We start from the raw sequence: 22061 nt of genomic DNA, 5'->3' as shown, positions 1-22061 counted from the left end.
CTTCTTTACACTGTACGTTTTAGCCTTGTCTCCTCCCCACTCAAGTCTTGCTCTTCATGCCCCACCCTCAAGGCCTTCTGATGCGACCTCAGACTGAGCTCCTGCCCCTTAAGGATGGATGCCCATAGCTGCACTATGTCAGTGGCTTTATTTAGAGCCCCACACAGAGATAGGAGTAGGATATTTGGTTCCTGTGTGGTCTTCCAGCCCCAGATTACAACCCATACTGCTCACACCCACCTGGCAAGCTGGCTCAGGGAAGGTGTACATGCTGCATCATCGCTGCCATGCATCCAGCCTTGATTTCCACCCTTCCAGTGTCTTGGGAGTGGTTGCATAATTGAGACTTGTAGGGATCATGACACTCTAGGACAGTGGTTCTCAACCTTCCTAATGCTGTGACCCTTTGATACAGTTCCTCATGTTGTGATGACCCCCAACCATAAAATTATTTTGTTACTGTTTTGTTAACTGTGATTTTGCTACTGTTGTAAATCATAATATAAATATCTGTTATGCAGGAATCAGATATTTAATGTAATGTAATATACATATCTTCTATGCAACCCCATGAGGGTTGAGAACCAATGCTCTAGGGCCACAAGTGATACATCATGGAGCCATGGGAGGGCTGTGTTCTGGTGGACACTGCTGTCTAGAGGCTGCATCCATCCACAGTCCACCACCAAGAACTCCTTCCTTATTATGTGAGATCTAGACAGCCTGGTTGTGACTTGAGCCCAATCCTCTCAGCCTTTCTCGGCAGGTAACCTGCTTGGGCACTCTTCTCAACTTTCTGTGGCAGAACAGTGGCCTTGGTGACTCATCCTTGCCTGGGTCTGAGTGTTCCCTGTCTTATGAGGTGCTCAGTCTGAGACCCTGGTGGAGAGACAGAGAACCTCGTCCAACTGTCCTGGACACTCAGTCTGAGGTGCCCCTCAGCACTTGCTGATCAGGTTGGGGAAGGGCCACTAGACTGGAATTCAAGTGGGGTCCTCTGTTGGTGTCCTATGACCTGGAACAAACAGTGCCTTGGTTTTTTTTCATTGGTAAAACTGAAAGCAAATGTGTAAGCTATGTGTTCTTTTCCCAGCACTGTCCTCAGTAAACATTTTACTCATACTAACACACAGAATCCCCACCACAGCCCTGTGAAGGACACTGCAGTCGTCTTCCTCTTTCAGGTGGAGAAACTGAGGCGGGGAGAATTCAAAAAGCATTCCAGGTGACAGCTGTAATACAAAAGGCAGAGTGAGGTCCCAGTCAGGTAGCTGAAGTTACCCAGGGTGTCCTCACCTCTTTGCATGTCGTTTCCTATTGGGTACTCCTCTATGAAACTGGAAGGATTAAATACAGTAGTGCCTTCCCCACTCTCAAGGGCTTGCCTTCAAGTGGCTGAGCCACCCAAGAGTCAGAAGAGGCCACGTAAGGGGAAATGCAAAGGTGAAGGTGAGGAGGCTATCCTTTGTAGACCTCCTGAGTTCCCATGCCATGCCCTGTTCTGGGGTGCCCCTGCATGGCCTGCAGGCCACGGATGGGGGGACCTTCACATGCAGCTCCTATGGTTTTCCTAGCGGAAAAGAAGATGATGAGCTCAGCATCAGCATCAGGCAGCCAGCAGATCTACTCCCAAGGAAGTCCATTCCCTGCTGGGCACTCGGGCAAGGCCTTCAGGTAGGTCCCAGGGGAATGGTGGGAAGAAAAGCCTGAGTTTCAGCCTTGGCTCTGCAAGCTGAACAGGAACCAACCATTCCTGTGCTATGGGATGGAGCCAGCATGGGGCGGCAGGACAGCTGGCTCTGCTTCAGCCCCTCCATAGGCACTGAGTGTCAGTGACTCTCAGACACCAAAGATACCACCAGTCTCTCTAAAATCCTGAAGGGGGAAAAAGAAGGGATGGTCTATAGCCAAGATCCAGGTAGGGCCTGTTGAGAAAGTAGCCAGAACTGCCTTTTTTCTCTGGTTTGCTGATGCCATAGCCAAGTACAAGGAGAAAATATGGCCTGTCCCATCTGAGCCTCAGCCTCAAGGGCCATTCAAGGCATGGAGCCAAGTGGGGTGCTTGGCTGTTAGCATCAGGGCATGCGATAGCTAACTGAGGAAGCTTGACATCACTACCGAGGGCCAGGCCTGCCTCAAGTTTCTTCTAGGAAAGCATAACCCAGGAGCACTGCCAAAGGACCGGCCAGCAATCCTCAGGAAAGGCATCCTCCTGTCACACCAGCTACTTCTAAGCTCCCTAGAAGCCTCGCAAACCCCTGACCCAGCAAGTTGGTGTTTTTCCTATATCCCTGTTGAGCTTGGCCCAACTCTGAGCAGGGCTTCAGGGACCCTGCAGGCAAATCTAGTGCCCAGAAACTACATTGGCCACAACAGGATAGGAATCTCCCTTCCTTGCTGTTCTAAGAACAGACTTCCTACATCAGCAACAGGTGTGACCAGAAGCTCTGGGGGGTGGGGGCTGAGCACAAGGGCCAGCACTTTGTTGCAAAAAGCCCAAGCAGTTACAGCTGTCCCACCTTAGTCAGCGTGCTAGGGAGGGGTGTGCAGGCTGAGGGATGTGTCAAAGAAGCACCACAACCAACAATGAGAAAATGTCCTTTGAGGGAAAGGGAGGCATGTGGGAAATATGTATATGTGGTAGTGCTACAGTAAAACCCATTACTTTGGAGCTAGGTGTAGGGGCTGACATCAGCAAACCCAGGACTCAAGGATCTGAGGCAGAAGAATGCCATGAAGTCACAGTCAGAAGTAACTATACATTGCATAATTAATATAACTGATTTTGAAAAGGAAACCAAATTAAAAAAAAATAAAGAACATCCTCGGCAGGGCATGGTGGCACACATCTTTTATGCCAGCAGTTGGGATAAAAATGCCTTTTGGCAGAGGTAGGTGGATCTTGGATCTCTGTGAGTTCCAGGACAGCTAGAACTACATGGTAAGAAAGACCCTGTCTCAAACAAACAGATAGACAGACAGACAGACAAAATAAGAACAGAGAGAGAGAGAGAGAGAATACCCTCTGATCTGAAACATCCATCTGGGTGAAGTGGGGGGAAAGCTGTTGTGCTAGGTAAACTCATTTAGGAAGTCAGAGATATCTGAACAACTACATTTGCTTTACGATCTGCAAGGGGTCAGAGAGCATAAGAAAAAGTTAGGATACAATTATTTAAAACTGTAGTCTTTAACTATCTTTCTTTCAAAACCCACCCAAAAACCTAACATTAGATGCAGTCCACCTCACTCAGTACATTCACAAGCCCCAGCACAGAGCCAGGGAGATAACAAGTAGGACCTAGAGCAGCCTGGGTCTCCCTCCAGCCTTTCCCATCTTCAGTGGGCCTACAGTCCACATGGCCCAGAAAGCTCCTGGAAGAAGGACCTGGCAGTGGAGTGAGGATGGTGTTGTATCCTGTCAGTGCACCCTCACTAGGCATGCAGAGAGCTAGGCATTGTGATGTATACTGCGGGGGCCTAACTAAGGAACACCAAGTGAATTCACCTGAAGGCAGAAGAGGTAAACCAGCAGCCACGTGCCTGACTGAGCCCCTAGCAGCAGCCTTCCATCCCCAGGTTTGGCTGGGTATTGAAAACGACAGCCTGCAGCCTGTATGCGGAGTCTCAGTGCCCCAAAGGGACAAATTAACCAGAATGCAAAGAGCTGGTAGCTGAGAGTCTGATTTGTATTCTAAGACTCGCGGCTCTTCTTGCAATGGAATTTTTCATAGAGATCTGGGGGTGTGTGGGGAACAGTAGTGGTGGGAAATTGCAAGAGCTGACAGACCCTGAGGGAGATGGAAGCTGAGAATAGAAGCTTGCAAGGACCACAGGCAGTGTACAAGGAGGGACAGGGCAAGAAGGAGAGCCAGGGCAGGATCTTTTAGCAGACTCAAGAAAGCAGGCCATTTCCTGAGAATAAACGTGTTTTCTTCTCCTAGCTCTTCTGTGGTCCATGTGCCTGGAGTGAATGACATCCAGTCCTCCTCATCAACGGGCCAGAACATATCCCAGATCTCCCGACAACTGAACCAAGGCCAGGTGGCATGGACAGGCAGTCGTCCACCCTTCCCAGGGCAGGTATGAATAACTATGAGGCGTGGCCCTGGGTGTCCAGAGTGACAGAACACTACCGTCTGCTTTTTTGGGTCCCAACTCTGAGGGTACATCAGTGCTCCCAGCTAGAACAGCCAGCTCCTTGGGAGTCCTTGCCATCTATGGAGCACTTTGAGAGCTGGGTCCCCAACAGTTTTACCATGTCTGCGCAGCACCCCCTTTCCTCTCACATCCTCCCCCTTAAGAAGGGGAGCAAGAAGAGGTCAGGTACCCAAAGCTTCTCTAGCAAAAACAAGACCCCTCCCCATCGCTTTGGAGCTCTGGTAGCCACTATGCCAAGAGGGCCTGTAAATATCTATTCATGCAGCAAATACTCCTGGTTCCCTGGAAGGCACTAGAAGGATAGGTCTTATTCAGCTGAGAGGCCTCTGTTATCTGAACTTGGAGAAACCAGGCCATTATAGTCCTCAAGGTAATGGTAACCAGCTTCACCCCAAGTCTCCAGGGCCAGGATGCTGGTCCCTATACCCTGGGCTCATCCCAGACACTGGTAACCAGGGCCTGATGTTCCTGAAGGGACCTCAGGGGTAGAGCTCATGGGAGGCTGGTTGGTTCTACCTCTTTTTGTCCTAACCATAGCAAATCCTCCCCAGCCCAGCAAGACGCAGTCATCTGCCTTTGGGATTGGATCAAGCCACCCCTACCCGGCTGACCCTTCTTCCTACAGCCCTCTCTCCAGCCCAGCTGCATCCTCGCCAAGTGGAAACGCCTACCCCAGTCTTGCCAACAGGACTCCAGGGTTCGGTAGGTGGGAAACGATGGAAAGAATTCTTGTTCTGAGCATCCTTTGTCCAGGATCTGAACCCCAGGCTTCAGAATATGGGGCAGCACCCCAAGCTCTCAGGATATGGGGTAGGACCCCAAAATGTTCCAGTTCCTTACCTATCTGGCTACAATCAAGAGGGCCTCTGGTGTCCTAAGTCATAGAAGCATCCACCTTGACCCTGAGGTTCAGTGTTATTATTTCAAGGCATGGTCACTCAATCCTGTGTTGTGATGTGGCCCAGTTGCTAGTTTAACCCTGTGTGGCTTGAGGCAGAAACTCAGAGAAGCAAGGGTGGCTGGTTGGGTCAGTGACACCATAAAGTTCCCTTTTCGAATATTGCAAGGTATATTTCATATTTTTCTCATTCTGTGGCAAGATACAAAGGTCACTTCAGGACAGATAGTTTATTTTGGTTCACAATTTGAGGGTCAGTCCATTGTCACACTGTAGCTGCAGTCAGAAATTGGGAGATGAATGCCGGAGTTTAGCTCATTTTTTTTTCCTATGGATTTAGAATTTCCATTGCATTTATTTTTATTTCCCCATCCCATGGGTAGTGTGCCCCTCAACAGGATGAATCTTCCCAACTCAATCTAACCTCTAAACTCCCTCACACACATACCCAGATGCTATCGACTTCCTAACATCCATCTCACTAGGGGATCCTATTTCATGTGAATTTATGTGCTCTGTGAGAAAGGCCCGGGGCCATAAAAGGTGTTGTGGCTACAGCTGTGTGTTCTGGCTCAGTCTCAGGCACTTCTACAGTTGTTCTTGGTGTATTTGATATATGCCAACATCTCTCCCAGGGCTAGGGTCACACCCACGGAAGTTGCTGTCCTGCCAGATTTCTCATGGTACAGTCACTGGGTGACATCTAAGAGTGAGAGACCCACGGATTTTCTGTGCAGACCCATCACTCTCAAATGAGCAGGAAGCCAAGCCGAAACCTCCAGATTTCACTTGTCAAGTTAAAGGCTTCCATTTAAGTGGCTCACCTGTCAGTCTTAGGGGAAACTTCCCCTCTATAGCCTGTGATACAGTGTAGTTATGAGCTGTCCCTACCTCTCTTCACTTCCACCACTAACAGAATTGCTTCTTTCTGCCTCAAAGTCCAAAGCCTTGGCCACAACATCTCAAGACTCCAGGTTTGTCTGTTCCCATTGGAGCCAACAGTTCCCCAAACACAAATCTTATTTATGCGTAGCACACACATTCAGCCTTTAATTGTCCTTACTGGCTCACCCTGGGACGGTGGTGTGAGAACTACAGACCCCTCAGTCAACCAGGCTCTCAGCTCTTTTGCAACCTGAGGGTAAGGCCCCTGGTAACCAAGATTGGGCCCCTTCCTGCTTTCGTGTATAGGAACATTCCCTTTGTCTGAGAGCAGTGGTCCCAACTTACTGTGATTTAGCCCAGTCCCTGGAGACAGGAAGAGACCTGGCTGACCCAAAGAGACTGGGCTGACCTCTAGCTCAGGCTAGAGACAGAGGCAAAGATAGAGACAGATAGAGGAGACAGGCAACAGGAAGTAGAAATACACCATGGTCTGGCAACCAGATCTTCATGGAGGCCCTGGGGGCCAGGGGAATGGTCATTTCAAGAGAGACATAATGTGTATCCATCCCTGGAAGGGCATAAGAGCATCTTGTGACCATGACAACACAGGTGGGCAGGCTCCTCCCTGCCTCAGCAGTCCAGTGCCTTTACCCGTGTACACTTGGCCATTCTCCTGAAGTGATGGCTGGTTCTGAAGTGTAAATGGAGGTAGAACCCCTGGTTGAGGTCACTGGCCAACTTTGATGACCAAGAACAGGGTCACATACTGGGGCTTCTATCTCAGCCAATTGCATGTTGCTAAGTGGTAAGTGTGCTGACACTGAACATTACAGGAGGCTTCCACTGGGTGTTTCACACATTTGAATTCATTCAGCATTTACCTGTCCAAGAAATGACAGAATGGAAGCCCTGAGTCATAATGGATCAGTGGTGGAGCCAAGAAGGGATGAAGACTGTGTCCCTCTGCTCACGGCCCTGTGCTTTCTCTCCCTTAGGACAGGGATAAAAGTTCCTATTCCCTTATTCAGGGAGTAGAAATAAGCTGGAAGGAACATCTGCCAACATGTCCCTTGCTTTGTGAGAATGAGGAGGGTGGGAACTCTACTGGGAAGGTGTGATAGGGACACTAAGGGGAGAAGTTAGGGACTGAGAAATGTGACATGACTCTGCCCTCAAGGCATCACACAGTGACTTCAGAGAAATCTGCTGTAGAGTAGGATGCAGGAACAGCATGTTTGGAGTCCATCTATGAGGATGACCAGGGGAAGAAGTGGGAACAGAGCAAAGGAGATGAGGAAGAGAGGGGGAAGGAGCCCAGCTGCAGGGGATGTACCACTATCCCAGGAGGCAGAAGAGCCCCCTGGGCTAAGGAAACCTATGTCAGTGGAGAATGTTATCTTGAGAAGGTGGCTGTGAGTCCCTGCTAATGGAGGTCTCAGCCTCTGCTGCCCTGGGACTTCAAGAAGTAGAGTTCTACTAGGGATGGGGCAACCTTAGTCAAGGTCAAAGGAGAGAATGTATGATTAGAAAGAGGACCTGGGAGAGAAATTTACTATCAACCTGCCGGGTACAGGAGAAAGTAGAGGAGAAATATAGAGCAGTCTCCATTAATGGTCAGTTTCATCAATTATTAAATAAAGATGAAACAGTTAAAGTCAATGCAGTGTGCATACTGCAATGACCACCGGGTCTGTGGGCATCCAGATGCAACCCTGACTGTGGGCATCCAGATGCAACCCTGTCTGTGGGCATCCAGATGCAACCCTGTCTGTGGGCATCCAGATGCAACCCTGTCTGTGGGCATCCAGATGCAACTCTGCCTGTGGGCATCCAAGACACAGACAGATATAACTCTGGGATTTGTCAAGGCATCTACAACAGCACCTTGCAGTATTACAAGGAAAATGGGGTCCCTTCCTCCCTTCCTTCTTTCCTTTCTTCCCTCCTTCCTTTCTTCCTGTTGTCCCCTATCCTAGCAGCCATGAAGTCTTCCTGTACATAGAACTATACTTTATTTGACACCTACAAAATGGGTCCAGCTATAGGAATTATAATTTAGGTTTTTATTTATTAACCAAAATTTTCCTTTGCTGATCCTGTAATGGGGCCAGGTGGCATTACAGGAAAATATTAGCCCCCCTCCTTAGATGCCCAGGATTAACCTTGCTGTAATTCTCAAGGCTACATCAAAGTAAGGGTAGTCCAGGGAAACTGGAGACAAATTCCCTGTGATGGTCCTTGAAAGCAGGTTTAAAGGAATCCACAAATACTAAGTAAAGGATTAACAGGTATTTATTAGGGGAGAACTCACACAATGATGGTAAATAACCACTGATGTCTTCTGGCTCCTAAAGATGCAGTCTCTGCCCTTCAGGATGCTCCAGCCACAACCCAAAAGAGATGAAACCAGTCCCTCATCTTCCTTATAAGGGGTCATGTCTGCACATCTGAAGCCATACCCTAAGATGTGGTCACCACTCCAAGTCCAAGTGGAACAAGATGCCACTACAGGTCCTAAGTAGACACAGACAAGTCCTAGAGCCTCTGGAGTGAAAAGGGGGTAACCCCTTGCCCACTAGGAGCAGCCTCCTTCTGGTCCTCTGGTACCTCCACCAATCACCTTTATGTTTGAGCATAGCCCGCAAAGGATCAGGAACACTGATTTGTGTCCCAAAAGCTTTTGAGATGTGACCTTAACCTTACCAGAGTTTAAACCAACTCCCTGCATTAACTGTCTTGGGAGTAACTCATAACTGTTGAATGCAAGTTCCTTCTGGGAACATCTCTGGGTCATTTCTTTTATTTTTGTAGAATAAGGCATCTTTACAAGGAAGGAGGAAGGGAGGGAAGAAGGGAAAGAGGAAGAGAGGGAAGGAGGAAGGGAGGAAAGGAGGGAGGGAGGGAAGGAACACTAGCAGACATGTAACTAGTGTGTTAGTAGGTTCAGAGAAGAGGCTTGCTTATATGAAAGGCTTTGGCTTTTCTTCTTTTTTTTTTTTTTTGTCTTAAATTGCCATTCAAGGTTAAAAGTTCAAGGAGTCAAATTCTCCCCCACCTTGGATGTATTGCTGAAGGGAATTTCTTTCTGCCTCATGAATTAGCTGCATACCCACAGGAATAGAACACTATAGTAACAGAGGAGCTGAGAACAGTTACAGCGTGCAGTTACAGTATAGTTACAGTGTACAGTTAAAGTGTAGTTACAGTGTACAGTTACAGTGTGCAGTCCCAGTGTGGTTACAGTGTACAGTTATGGTGTAGTTACAGTGTAATTACAGTGTACAGTTACAGTGTAGTTCTATAGAGAGGAGAGAGAACACATTGTCCCAGCCTAATTCACATTGTATCTCCCAGCTATGGGGTTAGACATTTAGTTTGTGGACAGAGACTGTGCCACTACTCTTATCTCACTCTTACTATCTAGTCCAGTGAGATGGGATTCTAGGTTCCAATTTCCCTGTAGAGAGGAGAAAATAAAGTAACTTTGTGGGTACCAGGACTTAAAGATGGCTGTCACTAAGAGCCTGCTGGGAAAGGAGTTAACACTTGTCTTATATCCATCTTTCTCTACCCAGGAGGCATCTGGATAGGGTCAGGGCTCTAAGAGAATTATCCTGAAATCTAGGAAAACACAGGAAAGAATTGTGATGGTGCATGTGGGAGTGCTGTTTGGGTCTTTAGTTTCCATGATCCTGGAAGGCACCCAGGGAAGTGAAAAGAAGAAAGGAATAGGAGGGGTGGTCAGGACTGCATGAATAAATACCTTGTTAGAGAAAAGTTTGGGGGTATATGATCAAGACCTAGCTACATTAGGGGTCCTAAGTAACCACATGGGCACTGCCACTTGAGTAGTCACATGGCTATTGCCATCGTACATCTTGGCTGATCACACAAATATCCTCTGCCTGTGGTGGGGATGATTCCATAATAGCATGTGCCCATTCGTCACCAGGACATGAGTCCTCATAGGATCTGTGCATTTCATGGACTAGGTATGGAGGAATATTGGCAGCTGCCTCCCAAGATAAATCCCAGTTGGCAGCAATGCCAATGCATGACCTTGTTTGCCTCCATATAAATTCTGCTAATGTCCTGTAAAGCATAAATAATTTTGTGTGTTAAGACCCAAAGCCCAAAAGTTGAGAATCAGGGTAGTATGCTTTCGCTGGTTCTGGAGATACCTAAGTCAGTATGGATAATTTTCCAGTCAGGGAGGATTGTCTTGATTGGTAGAAAACAAGCTTTAGCCCCTTTTTGTTTTTTTTTGTTTTTTTTTTTTCCTTTAATTTAAAAAGCACCTGAATTAGGTTAGCAGACACGTGGCAGGAAACAGAAGAGCATGTAAAATAATAGTGAGTGACATGTAACCACGAATGTAAGGCAGGCCTTTCATATTGGCATAGAATTGCATGAACAGAAGAAAGTTGTAGGCAAAAAAAAAAAAAAAAAAAAAAAAAAAAAAAAAAAAGAAAAGAAAAGAAAAGAAAGAAAGAAAGAAAGAAAGAAAGAAAGAAAGAAAGAAAGAAAGAAAGAAAGAAAAAGAGTAGACAATATTATGGTCTCAGTTCAAGGAGAGAGTCCATTCCTTAGCACAAAGACGTCACCTGGATCTTACTTGGATTTCCCTTGGCTTTGGGTCCTTGGTTTCCTAAGCTACTGATTGAGCAAAAGCTCATGAAAGACCTAGGAGGGAGGGGGTATACATCCAGCACACATCTGAGTTGCTGCTTTGGTACCACATGAAAGAACTGGAAGGGAGAAAGTGTATAACATGGACATCCTAGCTTCACACGAGAATGCCGTGGGCTGAGACCAGAGGCTCTATGTTGGCAAACATTGAAGCACACTGTTAAAAACAGTTGACTTTGGTTTCAAGTTCCATCAGTTTTACATGGCACCTGTACCCAGTTAAGAAAGCAGCTGTCTGGGGACCTTGAAATCATGTACCCAGCTGGTCAAAGGCAACGTTAATGCCCTCTGTTACTATCAGTGGTCTTGTGCCCAATTCTGCTAGGCTACTTGCTTTATTTCTCTCTTCCTTTCCATCCATGCCTCTCTGGCTCTGGGGGAATGACACTAGTGATACAAATAGACAGTCCTGACACCCTGGGAGAAAAGGGGAGTTAAACTTAGTGTCATTGACATTCCACCATGTGAGAATTGGCCTAAGACACAGGAAAATTATCCAAAAGAGAAAGACATTACTTGTGCCCTTTGTGTCTGGTTCTTATCCCCAAGGGAGAGAGCCTGGAAGAGGAAAAAAATAGAGAGATGTATTTTTTCTATAAAGGCAGAGTACCAATGGGCAAGATGGAAAGAGAAGCCTTGAGGTCAAATCTTCCCAACAGGAATCTAAGCCACAGGGTAACTGGAGCAGAGGCAGGGGGTGGTGGTGTACCAGAATGAACTTACCTAAATCCTGGAATATGGTCACCTACATTGTCCCCAGAGGAGTGGCTTTAAAGTCTGTTTGTGTTCACCACATGTCACTGGAGAATCTAGATTCCCTTTTTGTGGGTTCTTAGACTCCTTCACAAACTTATTTAAAAGCTGACTGAGAAGAAAGCTTGAGAATCATTTTATGAGAATTTTAGAGAAAAGCAACAGAGCAAGCAAACTGTAAATCCTGGCACCTCTCAAGAAGAGGGAGATGGAGAAGGAAGAAACCCATGCCTTTGATTAAGGTCAGCAATGGAGGTCTTCAAGCAAGGTTTCAAGAGAAACAGCGAGAAAGTCCAGAGTATCAGTTCAAGCATGTTTAGGGGTTTGGAAGGTATTCAAAGCAGAAAGGACAAATTACACTTCTTGAGTTAGAATTTACAAAGGCAGGCAGGCTTAACAGTAAATATCTGTAAGCAACTGCATCAAGGCTTCTAGAGGGTGTAATTACATTATTTCACTGAGAGGATAATTGTTCCTCCCATCTCTTTAGCATATCCCCAAAAGAATCAGCTTTCCTGACAGTGATCTCCTGGCCAGGCTATTGATGGGCCCAATTGGAGCCAAGTCCTTCACAGCTTGTTCCTGGAAACATGACTAGGATAGTGAGAGTATGAAGAAAAGACAGACGGACATACGGGAAAACTGATATTCAGTGATCTGTGTTTACTCTGATAGTGCATTCCTACTAGGCAGTAGCCTAGAACTTCACCATGTTTATTACGTACAGCATGAGGGAGCTAGTCTTGGTACATCTCTGCACAGCAGAAACTGGTACCATCTCAGTATCTCAAAGGTGGGCAATAGGGGCTGGATTTAGAACTAAGAGAAAACAAGTTGGTAACTGTCAGGGAGTGTATAACCTGAATTCCAAATTTTTTAATTGCTCTGTCTCAAACTGGTCATTCATGTATAACATTTCTTATAGAAATGTAGGAAGCCAAGCCCACAGCTTGCTCAGAGATGCAGAAGTAAGCAGGGAATTCCCTCCCCTTGCCCCACCATTGCTTATATATGGCCTGAATTGTGCAGCAGCAAGCATGTTTCCAGAGACAGTGGCTTAGCAAGCACCAGCACGTCCTTGTCTCGCATTTAGTATCTGCTTTTCAATTTTAGGCTGAGGTAGTTCCAGCAACTCAATCATGACACAAGTCCAGACAGGTAAAACAGATCAAATCAGCAGGTGACAGCAGAAGACACCAGTGCACCCTCAGCAAGCCTCTTTCGGAAAGCACTGGGAATTCCCTCCCCACCACATGCTCCACCCAGTCTGGGCTGAGTGGAAGCTGGAGAAAAACTGGACTCTATCATTCCAGAATTGTCTGACGCTTCTTCCATTAAGAAATAGGATGCACAGAGGGGGGAAGGGAGATGCAAACCCACCTTTTCCTCCCCGATCTTGCCCCCAAATCTCAGCCATGTACATATTTAATCTACAAATTTTGAGGAAGTATAGACATACCTGACCCTATTAATCAATGCTGAAAGGTGAGCTCCCTGCCAGAGAGCTGAAATGTTTGTGGTCCTTGTCTGATCAGCTCAGTAGGGTAGGTAGGAGGCATCAAGACACAGTTGCTTTACCCAGCAGGATTTCTCAGCTTTTACACTGCTGATAGGTTGGTCTAATCCCCATTGGGCTGGGATGTCTGCTTACTAAGGATGTTTATCAGTCTCCCTGTATGTTTTTCTGCCTGTATCCTGCTGTTTGTGAGAATGAGAAGTGCCAGCAGTTCCCTTCACCAAGAACCATTAAGCTAAATCCAATAGCGCTAAATGAACTGAACGGCTGCATAGGACTTCACAGGAATCGTAGGGCAATTTCTACTCAGTGCAGCCTCCCAGGAGAAATGATAGTAAGAACAAAGTATAGCTTTAAACTTCAACTAAAAAGATGCAAGATATCAGCCTTACCTCTGTTCCTCAGGACCAGAGACTGCCCTGGGGTCTGCCAAATTCACCCAGAAGCTACTGATGGCAAGTATGATACCTTTACCCTAGACACCTAGCCTAGCAGGAAGCTAGCCCATCTATCGTGCAGGGTGGCCAGCAGCCTCAGTTTTGCTCAGGAAGCTGGGAAATAGATGGCAGTATGACTGGAATCCAGCTCAAGGGTTTTAACTGTGCACATGACTTTTGGAATAATAACCTAACAAATGTGTTGGAGACCACTGGGTTATTCCAGAAAGAGTTCTTTGTATCCTTAGGAATGGGCCACATGCAACTCCTGCTGACCATCTGCTGTGCAGTTTGGTAGGATTTAAGCAACCAGAAGAGGTCATGTTGAAGGCCATGCTCATTTCGTAGTTAAAGAAGTTACTAGTCCAGTTCTGGGAAGACAAAACACCTTCAGTGGCCTCTTTAGTTTCCCTTCCCATGGCTAGCATACTCACCCTTCATTCAGGTCATACCTTCTTCCTCCAGGAAGACTCTGGTTTAGGTGGGACCTGCTCTTATGCCCCATGGTAGCCTGTGTTCCCCTTAGAAGAGCACTCAACTGTATTGACCTCTGAACTCTGCTATTCTCGGCACACGAAGTCAGTCTCCATCACTACCCGCTGTCTTAGACTTAAGCTGTGTTTATCAAATGAATGAAGGTAGGCTTCCATGTCGGGAGGACTAAGTTCAACCTCTGGGTTTATATAATAAATGAATAGGGCAAATTTGTTGATGTCTTTGAGCCCTCAGTTTCCTTATCTGAAGAACATGGATAACAGACTCGGCTCTTAGATTTAGTAATGGACTGAAATAAGGTACCGAGGACAAGCTTAACATGTAGCACACACTTGTCATTACTTCAAAATGCTGCCGTTTCTGTCCTTCTGTGTTTTATGCTATTTCCAGTGCAGCATATTGATTGATTTTTTTTTCCTGTTGCAAATGTTTAACAGCATTTACTGTCTCAGAAGGTCAAAATTTTTTATTTTGAAATATATTGTCTGTAATTAATAGAACCATGAACCCCCAGGCATGGATAATCAGCTAATCTTCTCCAGACCTCTCCTCCCTCTTTTCATCCTACCTTTGATTATCCCTGAAGTACAACTGAGGAAACTCCATTATGAATCAAGTGTAGCCTGGAGGCTTCAGATGCAAGAATTAATACAGCATGTCCGTAGTCTTCCATCTTCCTCCCCCGTTTCCCACCCTTCCTCCTCTACCCTCTACCCCTTCCTCACTTTCTCCTCTCTCCCTTCCCTCCTTCCTTCATCTCCTCCTTCCGCCTGTCTCTTTGCTCTCTTTCTTCCCTCTTCCATGAGTCCTCACTCCCTCGCCTCCTTCTTTAAGCACCATCTCAGCAGCCTGGCACAGCCTGGCCTTAGTTACTCCACTTAGGGCATCAGTCCAATGTGAAGGACGCTGCAGGAGTCCAGGTGCTGCAGGAAAACTGAGAGATGGTAAAACTGAGACTAGACCCTGGGTTCACATCTTCTTAGGACCATGAGATAACCAAGAAAATGCAGGAGCCGGGCCAGCCAAGGGAACACAAGGCAGGGCTAGTGAGCTGACCTAGGTGGGTGGAAGGAAGTCTTTGCCATGCAAGCCTGATGACCTGAGTTTGATGATTGACAGAACGCATTACAGAAGGTGAGCACTGACTCCCAAGAGTTGCCCACCGACCTCCACACATGTATCTGCACACACACCATATGTGCACACATTAATACATTGTGTTTATCTAAAAAGGGAAGAGCACAGGGCATGAAGACTAGGGAAGTGATGGAATGTGACAGCCAAGTCCTGCCAAGTGACTAGGATGTGAGGGTAGGGCTACCAAGATAGGAAGAGAGACACGAGGCTAGAGGAGCAGCTAGAAGCCACATTCGAGGAACCCTGGGCCATCTGTAGGCAGTGTCACTGTCCCAGGAGGGTGGTGGCAGAGCCCTGTGGATCTGGGAGTGGGCGGCAGTGGGACTCAGAACACAGTAGGGACAGTGAGCTTAAAGGAAAGGCACTATGGTGAGATACGCCACCGAGGGAGCAGGGCTGAGCAAGACCCCGTGCTGGACTCGATGAGGGAGGGGCTCCAGGTGGAAAGGAAACCCTGGCTGCAGGCTGTGAGGACAGGAGGAGGCTGCTGCAAGTATGAGGGTCGACACCTAACCTTGTCTTTTGTATTTTACATGCATATTACATAGGTGTGCAAACGCATGTGTGCATACACACACACTCAATGTTTTTGTTTGTTTGTTTGTTTACTTAAGTTCCATAAATAGTTTAGACAAAAAAATTCTCATTCCTTCTATTTTCTGTTTTGAGTCTACCAGGAACAGCCATGGGGACATAGAAAGCTCTGAGGATTGAAACACAAGTCACCTGACAGGCACATTCTAGCAAAAGCCATTTTTTTCTGACCATGCACTGACATTTCCCAGGGCTTTTTGGTTCTTCTCCATTTGGCTTCTCCTTTATCAGAGAAAGGAGGAAACCAGGAAAAAGCCTGTTTGGGTGAGACACACCTTTCAGGAGTGTGGAGTCCTGGAGTGTCACTAGGATGGGGGAAGTGACAGAATATGACAACTAGTGTCTTGTCCCTTGGATGTTTCAGCTGAGAGTGGACAGAGTGGAGGGCAATTCCAGGGCCGGCCCTCAGAGGTCTGGTCTCAGTGGCAGAGCCAGCACCACGGACAGCAGAGCGGTGAGCAGCACTCCCACCAGCAGCCTGGCCAGACTGAAGTGTTCCAGGTAAATCCAGCGAGCAGCGCCTTCTCGTAGGTGTAGGTACCTGCGCCTTCTCTGCTTCCTTATGCTTCTCTCTGCACCTCTGCCTGCCCTACCCGGTAGCCAGCAACAGATCCCACCCAGCCTGCAATATGGGGAGCCCACAAGTAGAAGGTCCTGCCCTGCCCAGTCAAAGCCTGAAGGTACACAGAACAGGCAATCGAGCCTTTAGCCTCTCGGCTGCACCCATACAGGGGAGGCTGCTTCCTGACCCAAACTCCAGTCGGGCAGCAAGACTTTGGAGCAGGGCCCATACCCCTTTAAGGGCTAGAGAACCTCAGTGCTCACCATGGGCATTATACACAGCCTCCAAGAACTGCGAATCCCTAGGGGCTTGATGTTTTAGTCTATCTCCTCTCCACCAGGAGGAGGGACTCTCTTCTCCAGACCCTCAGTCATGGCAGCTGGAGTACTGCTTAGCTTTCTAGACCTTGTTGTCTATTGGATGAGGGTCCCAGGCTACTTCCGCACCTCTACTTTGAGAAACACACCTTGCTTGCTCTTCTCAATTCCTGGCACAGAGTAACCTCACTGTGCTGATGACAAGGTCATGAGCCTGCTTTTCATATAGGGCTTAGCCTCCCAGGCTTCCCTGGAAGGCTGTAAGTGCAGGCATGAGCCCCTTGACTCCCTCAGCTAGAGCTGGGTCTGCTTACCCAGCAGCCCAGGCTCTTCTGTGAGGCCTCCAGAGTGCTGCATGCCCTGTGCAACAAGACTCCAGACAAGCTCAAGATTTAATCCCCCATACACACATACATACATACACACACACACACACACACACACACACACACACACACACACTTCACTCACACCTAGTCAACTATCATTTTCATAGACCCATGTCTAGTCTAGATCCAGGTGTCACTCAGGGGTCCACAGGTTGTAACTTCTTCCCAGTACAGGGAAGTGCTTTTCCCAGGCCTGCCTTTGGCCCTCACCCATTTTTTTTTTTCTATCTCATAAAGTGACCCTTAAAGGCATAATTTCCTAACAGTGTGTCTTCAAGGTCACCTCACCAAAAAGAATTCTTGGTCGAATAATTTCGTGAAACGCCAATTAAAGCAAGTTATTCAGTTTCTTTCTTGCAGGATTTATCAGAACCTTCATTATACCACCAGGAAATGGATTTCTAGGAGGTAGGAAATTGTGCCCAGGCACATTTGGCCACAGAATTCTTTGCCCACCATTATCATATGGACTGGGAGTTGGACAAAGCACAGTGAACTTTTGCCTGAGGGAATTGAAACTCCCCCAGGATGTTCAGAGAAGGTAGTCTAAGGTCTAGCAAACTAGGACTAGATAGAATAACCAACCTTCCACTCAGGGATGGCACCACCCACCCTGACAGGCCACTGCACCCAGGCCACTCCTGCTTGGTTGGCAGTCACATGGTTGTTAATCTTGCTACTGCTGTAGGACTTGCTCTCCCAGCTGGGCTCTTTGCACCTGTGGGCTTAGCTTCAGTAAAACGCTGTGGCCTGCTGGTGCTTACCTTCAGCATGACCATGCTCCAGGAGAGCAGCTCCCAAGGGGGTCAGGTATTGAGAACCCCTGAAGAGCAGCCTTGTACACAAAGCTATGCAAAGGAATTCTTGCTCACTAGAGAGATGGCCAAGGGGATAAATGGCAGGCTGGACTCCGGGACAAGGGCAGGCTCTGGGTAAGGCCACTGACCACTGGGGCTTTCTGTTCTTCTCCTCTCCAGGACATGCTGCCCATGCCGGGGGACCCGACGCAGGGGACTGGCAACTATAACATCGAGGACTTTGCTGATCTGGGCATGTTCCCTCCATTTTCTGAGTAGTTTCAGGCAAAGCCAAGCTCCTACTGCCCAGGAGCTATTCTTGTCATGGCATAGATGCCCATGTTCAAAGGGGCCCCCCTCACCCAGATTTCCCTGCTGCAAAACCCCCAGAAGCTTCCCTTACTCCCCATCTCCCTGGACATGGCATCACCTGGCTCTAACCCACAGGCTTGGCTTCTTGGGTTTGGGACCTTTGTATTTATTGTACTTTATGTGCTCGGAAGGGGGCCTCCAGGGTCCTTAAATTCCATTGTGAATAATCTCCTAATGGACAGTTTGCACCCATCAAGTGTTTGCTTGGCATCCACAATGGCTGGCAGCACCAGCAGGTCTGCCTGGTGCAGAAGCTGGGTTTCTTTCTGCTTTCTCGCAGCTGCTGCCTGGGAACTTTGGGTAGGACTGAGAGGCAGTAACTTCTGTGTCCTGTGCTGGACCAGGCGCACAGGGACCTAAGTGAGACTCCTGCTGCTCACTGTCCTTGATGGCCTGAGGCCAGGTGTGCTTTGTACAGTGAGAATCAAAGTTGTGACTTGGTAGATGTACTGTGGTGTGTTGGTGTGTGTGGCCAGTGAGAGTGAGAAGCTGTCCCCATTCAGCTGTATTTCAAAGGAGAGCATGACAGGGACCTGGGAGCTGGGCTGACAGCCAATCCTCCAGGAGTCAGGGCTGAGGAGCTGCTAATGTTGTAAGTCATTTCTTTGGTCCCCTGGCCCTTTTGTACACAGCCTCCACTTAAAGTTCCTAGCCTTACCTTCTGGTAACCTATGAGAGCACTCGCTCTTCTCTCACTAGGCCTGAGGGGCAGTACCCTGATTCCGTGGTGAAGGTTGCAGCATCCTCCATGCTGTGTAGCAGAGCTGAGGTACTTCCTGTCCATCTCCTTCAGGAAGTCACACCTGGCCCTCTGTGCAAGATTGTAATACCCTGCCCCTCTCAGTGTCCCTAGCACCTTCTGCTCAATAACCTAGGAAGATGGGGCCACGTGTGCTCGGGGTCACCTGAGCCTCCATCCTCAGCAGGCAGGGGAGCCAGGAGTATCTCAGAACAGACACAGCCGGGCCTCGGAGGCCAGGGACTCGGCTCTGGCCACACTCTTACAGTGGTCTTAAGGTGGAACTTTGAGCTAACTTCTAGAATTATCTCTGACACCAGAGTCCCTTGTCAGTAGGATTTGACCGAGCTTCAGACTCCACCCCATTTTCAAGTCCCATGCTCCTTCCACATCCCATGTGTTATGGTGAGTGCTCCTTGCCTCCCTTCACTTAATTGAGCCTCATCTCAGGTATCTCATCACCATGGATCAGCCCAAGTGTGAAAGAAGCCACAGAGCTACCTTCGGCAGGCGCTGGGGTCCTCCGGAGCTCTTTCAGGAACCCCTTGTTTGAATGTGGAGGTTCAAGCTCTCGGAACAGCCTTGCCTTGCAGCCTGATTCCTGGGATTCTGGGAGTGTAATAGGTTCCAGAATCCATGAGAGCAGAAGGAGCGGGTAGATTAAACTTGGGAGAGTAGCACTGCATTCTGAAGCTCCACCTTGCCTGCCATCCAGGGAGCATCAGTGTTCTCACAGGACTCACCTGCAAACTCTGCTTAGCCCAGCAGAAAAACCTTGGGGATCCCGTCCCAGACAAACTCTGGCTCCAGAGGTCTTCAGACAGCTTTGACCCCTTCCGCGGAGACTGATAACACAGTGTGAGGTCCATCCCAGCCTCAGAATCCCAAATGTGTGCTCCTTGCTATGCCTTCTGTCCCCAGCAGCCTGGAGCTGGCCTCGGTTGGTGAGCACAAGTTACAAAAGAGAAAAAGGCCCAAAGCTAGCATCACAAGTAAAGAATGTTTTTCAGTGACAAAAACAGCCATGGTCTTAACTTATGAATTAAGAGGTATGGGAGTTGTGAGTTTGGTTTTTTACTACCTTTGGAGGAAAATTGGGGCTTTTCTTGGGTGTGTGACACAGGTTACATGGGCTGTCACTCCCCAGTGTGAGCTCACCTGCTTTGTGACAGCTATGACCTATCACACAAACAAAAACAAGTCATTTGCTAACCATCAATAACAAGGCAAAATTGCATCCCTCTTTGTATTTGGCCATGGGTCGCTATGTCCTAACTTGCCCGTCCACCCTCTCCTCCCCTACCAAGCTGATGCTCACCTGAAGTGCCACCACTTGGAAAACTGAAGCAGGAAAGGTCAGGAGCTCAGGAGTTCAAGACCTACGTGGGCAACATAGTGGGACTAATCCCCAAAATAAATATATAGCTCAGCAACTTGACCATATTCCATGTACTGAGGAATCATGGAGTCATCAGCTCCCTGGCTGCCCTCTTCCTCTATTGCCTAGAATCTGGGACAGTATGTCACAGGGCATGGGCACATTTCCACATGTGATGTGCTGTGTCTTGTGCCCTGAGCTGGATTTGTTCAGGCAGCTTGCAAAGCCTTATGGGTACAGGGTGGAGCTGTTCACAGGCCAGGCAGGGCCCCGCAGTTTGCTTTGTCTAAACATCTATTTCCTTAAAGAAAAACATTCCCAATTTTTTTTTTTTTTTAAACTTTTTATTTATTCTTTATCTTTCATATTCTGCATCTCCTTCACATTTATTTCCCTATCCCTTTATACCCACCCTTGGCTCTTGCAACCTCTCCCCCCCCCAAAAAAAAGTTTTTTTTTTTTTTTTAAGAGGAAAAAAAGAAAAGAGGGAAAAAAATAAAGAAGGAAAAAATTAGTCTAATCATGGAAACTGTAGTGTGACACAGCTGGTCACATAGCAAACCCATTATCCGTATATCTTTATTTGCAAGTGTTCATTGCAAAGGGTCATGGTCTAGTGGGAAGCCTCTAGCTTCTGCTACACTATTGATGCTGGGCCCTCATTGGAGCTCCTGTTGGTTATCCTGTTGCTTCCCTGTGTTGTGCTGCAGGAGACCCTGCAGCCGTTGGTCTGCAGGTCTGGCCCCCTTCACATGCAGCAGCAGATCACAGATGGGGTGGATGTTGAAGTGGGTCAACAAATAACCTTGGACTGGTCAGCCTGCCAGCTCTTCCTCGTCCTCACCATCAGGGTGAGCTCTCCTGCATTGCCCTGGTGGGTTCACCCCTTGCAGCAAAGAGCAAGGAGCGGGGCCAGTTCACCTGCCTCCATGATTCCCAAACAGGCTTCCATGGACAGCAAGCACTTACTCATCTCTCTTTTAATCTTTCTTCTTATGGATGTGAATTGTGCCGTGGGTAAATCGTTTGTATTTCTTAAGCGTTCTGTATGACTAACAGGTATTAAGTCACTGGGTATGTGTATAACTAATGTAACGGCCTTTTAAATTTTCATTACAATAAAAAATGACTTTGCTCTGAACAGTGAGAGCCTTGGGACGAGCTTGGTAATTGATCAACTTGAGGCAACTGCCCCTGGGAGTCTGGGATAAGCTACCACCAGCCAATCAAGGGCATGCTGTACAGGCATGCTAAAGAGCCACACTGCAAGTTCTAGCTACTTAGGACAGAAAAGAAAAGCAAATGATTTTTGAGCAATGCTCTCAACCTTTGTGGATCATGACACACTTGACAAACCTCTATCCTCCAAAAAATATTAACATCATGATTCATAACAGTAGCAAAATTACAGTTATGAAGTAGCAATGAAAATGATTTTATGGTTGGGGGTCACCACAATACAAGGAGCTGTATTAAAGAGTTGTAGCATTAGGAAGGTTCTGGAAAGTCAGTGTAAGGCAAATCTCTAGAAAACTGGACTTCATAAACACTAAAGGCATTTATTTTTTCCCAAAGACTTTAAAGAGAATGGCTGGAAGGAAGTCCTTAATCATACATCCAAGAAGGACTTGTATCCAGGAACTACTCCAACTCAAGACAGAAATCTTAGTACCAATAAAAATAGCTGAACGTAGCACATCAGTGTTTTTTCCAAAAATTCATATGCAGGCTGCTGGATGTGACAACATGCTTACAATTGCAACTTCAGGTGGGCTGAGGCAGTAGGATTGTCTGAGTGAGTGCAGAAGTTCCAAAGCAGCCTAGGCAACACGGTGAGAAGCTATCTCAAATGCACGAATTCTTACAAGTTGTTCAGAAAAAAGAGACCCTCATTCATAAGGAAATAGTATGGCCTCTTCACATGAAGGTTTCTTAACAAAGG

At 47.5% G+C, this 22061-nt stretch overlaps 1 protein-coding gene across 7 annotated transcripts in view; it reads left to right on the top strand.

Moving 5' to 3' along the window:
* Arnt2 (aryl hydrocarbon receptor nuclear translocator 2) overlaps nt 1-18322 on the top strand; it is a 156519-nt gene extending 138197 nt beyond the window's left edge. For 5 of the 7 annotated variants that reach the window (XM_051206556.1, XM_051206558.1, XM_051206553.1 and 2 more), the window contains exons 15-19: nt 1575-1674; nt 3945-4083; nt 4713-4863; nt 15930-16066; nt 17811-18322. In XM_051206556.1, the coding sequence (XP_051062513.1) occupies nt 1575-1674; nt 3945-4083; nt 4713-4863; nt 15930-16066; nt 17811-17909 (626 nt within the window). In that variant the 3' untranslated portion in view covers nt 17910-18322. Of the gene's footprint in view, nt 1-1574; nt 1675-3944; nt 4084-4712; nt 4864-15929; nt 16099-17810 lie in introns of all 7 variants that reach the window. The other 2 variants (XM_051206555.1, XM_051206554.1) reach the window with 1 other exon arrangement.
* Nucleotides 18323-22061: the final 3739 nt, after the last annotated feature.

Source organism: Phodopus roborovskii, unplaced genomic scaffold (genome assembly GCF_943737965.1).
Source record: "Phodopus roborovskii unplaced genomic scaffold, PHOROB, whole genome shotgun sequence".
NCBI classification, from domain to species: domain Eukaryota; kingdom Metazoa; phylum Chordata; class Mammalia; order Rodentia; family Cricetidae; genus Phodopus; species Phodopus roborovskii.
The sequence above is the reverse complement of the archived record's forward strand: the minus strand, read 5'-3'. Positions and strand labels throughout refer to the sequence as shown.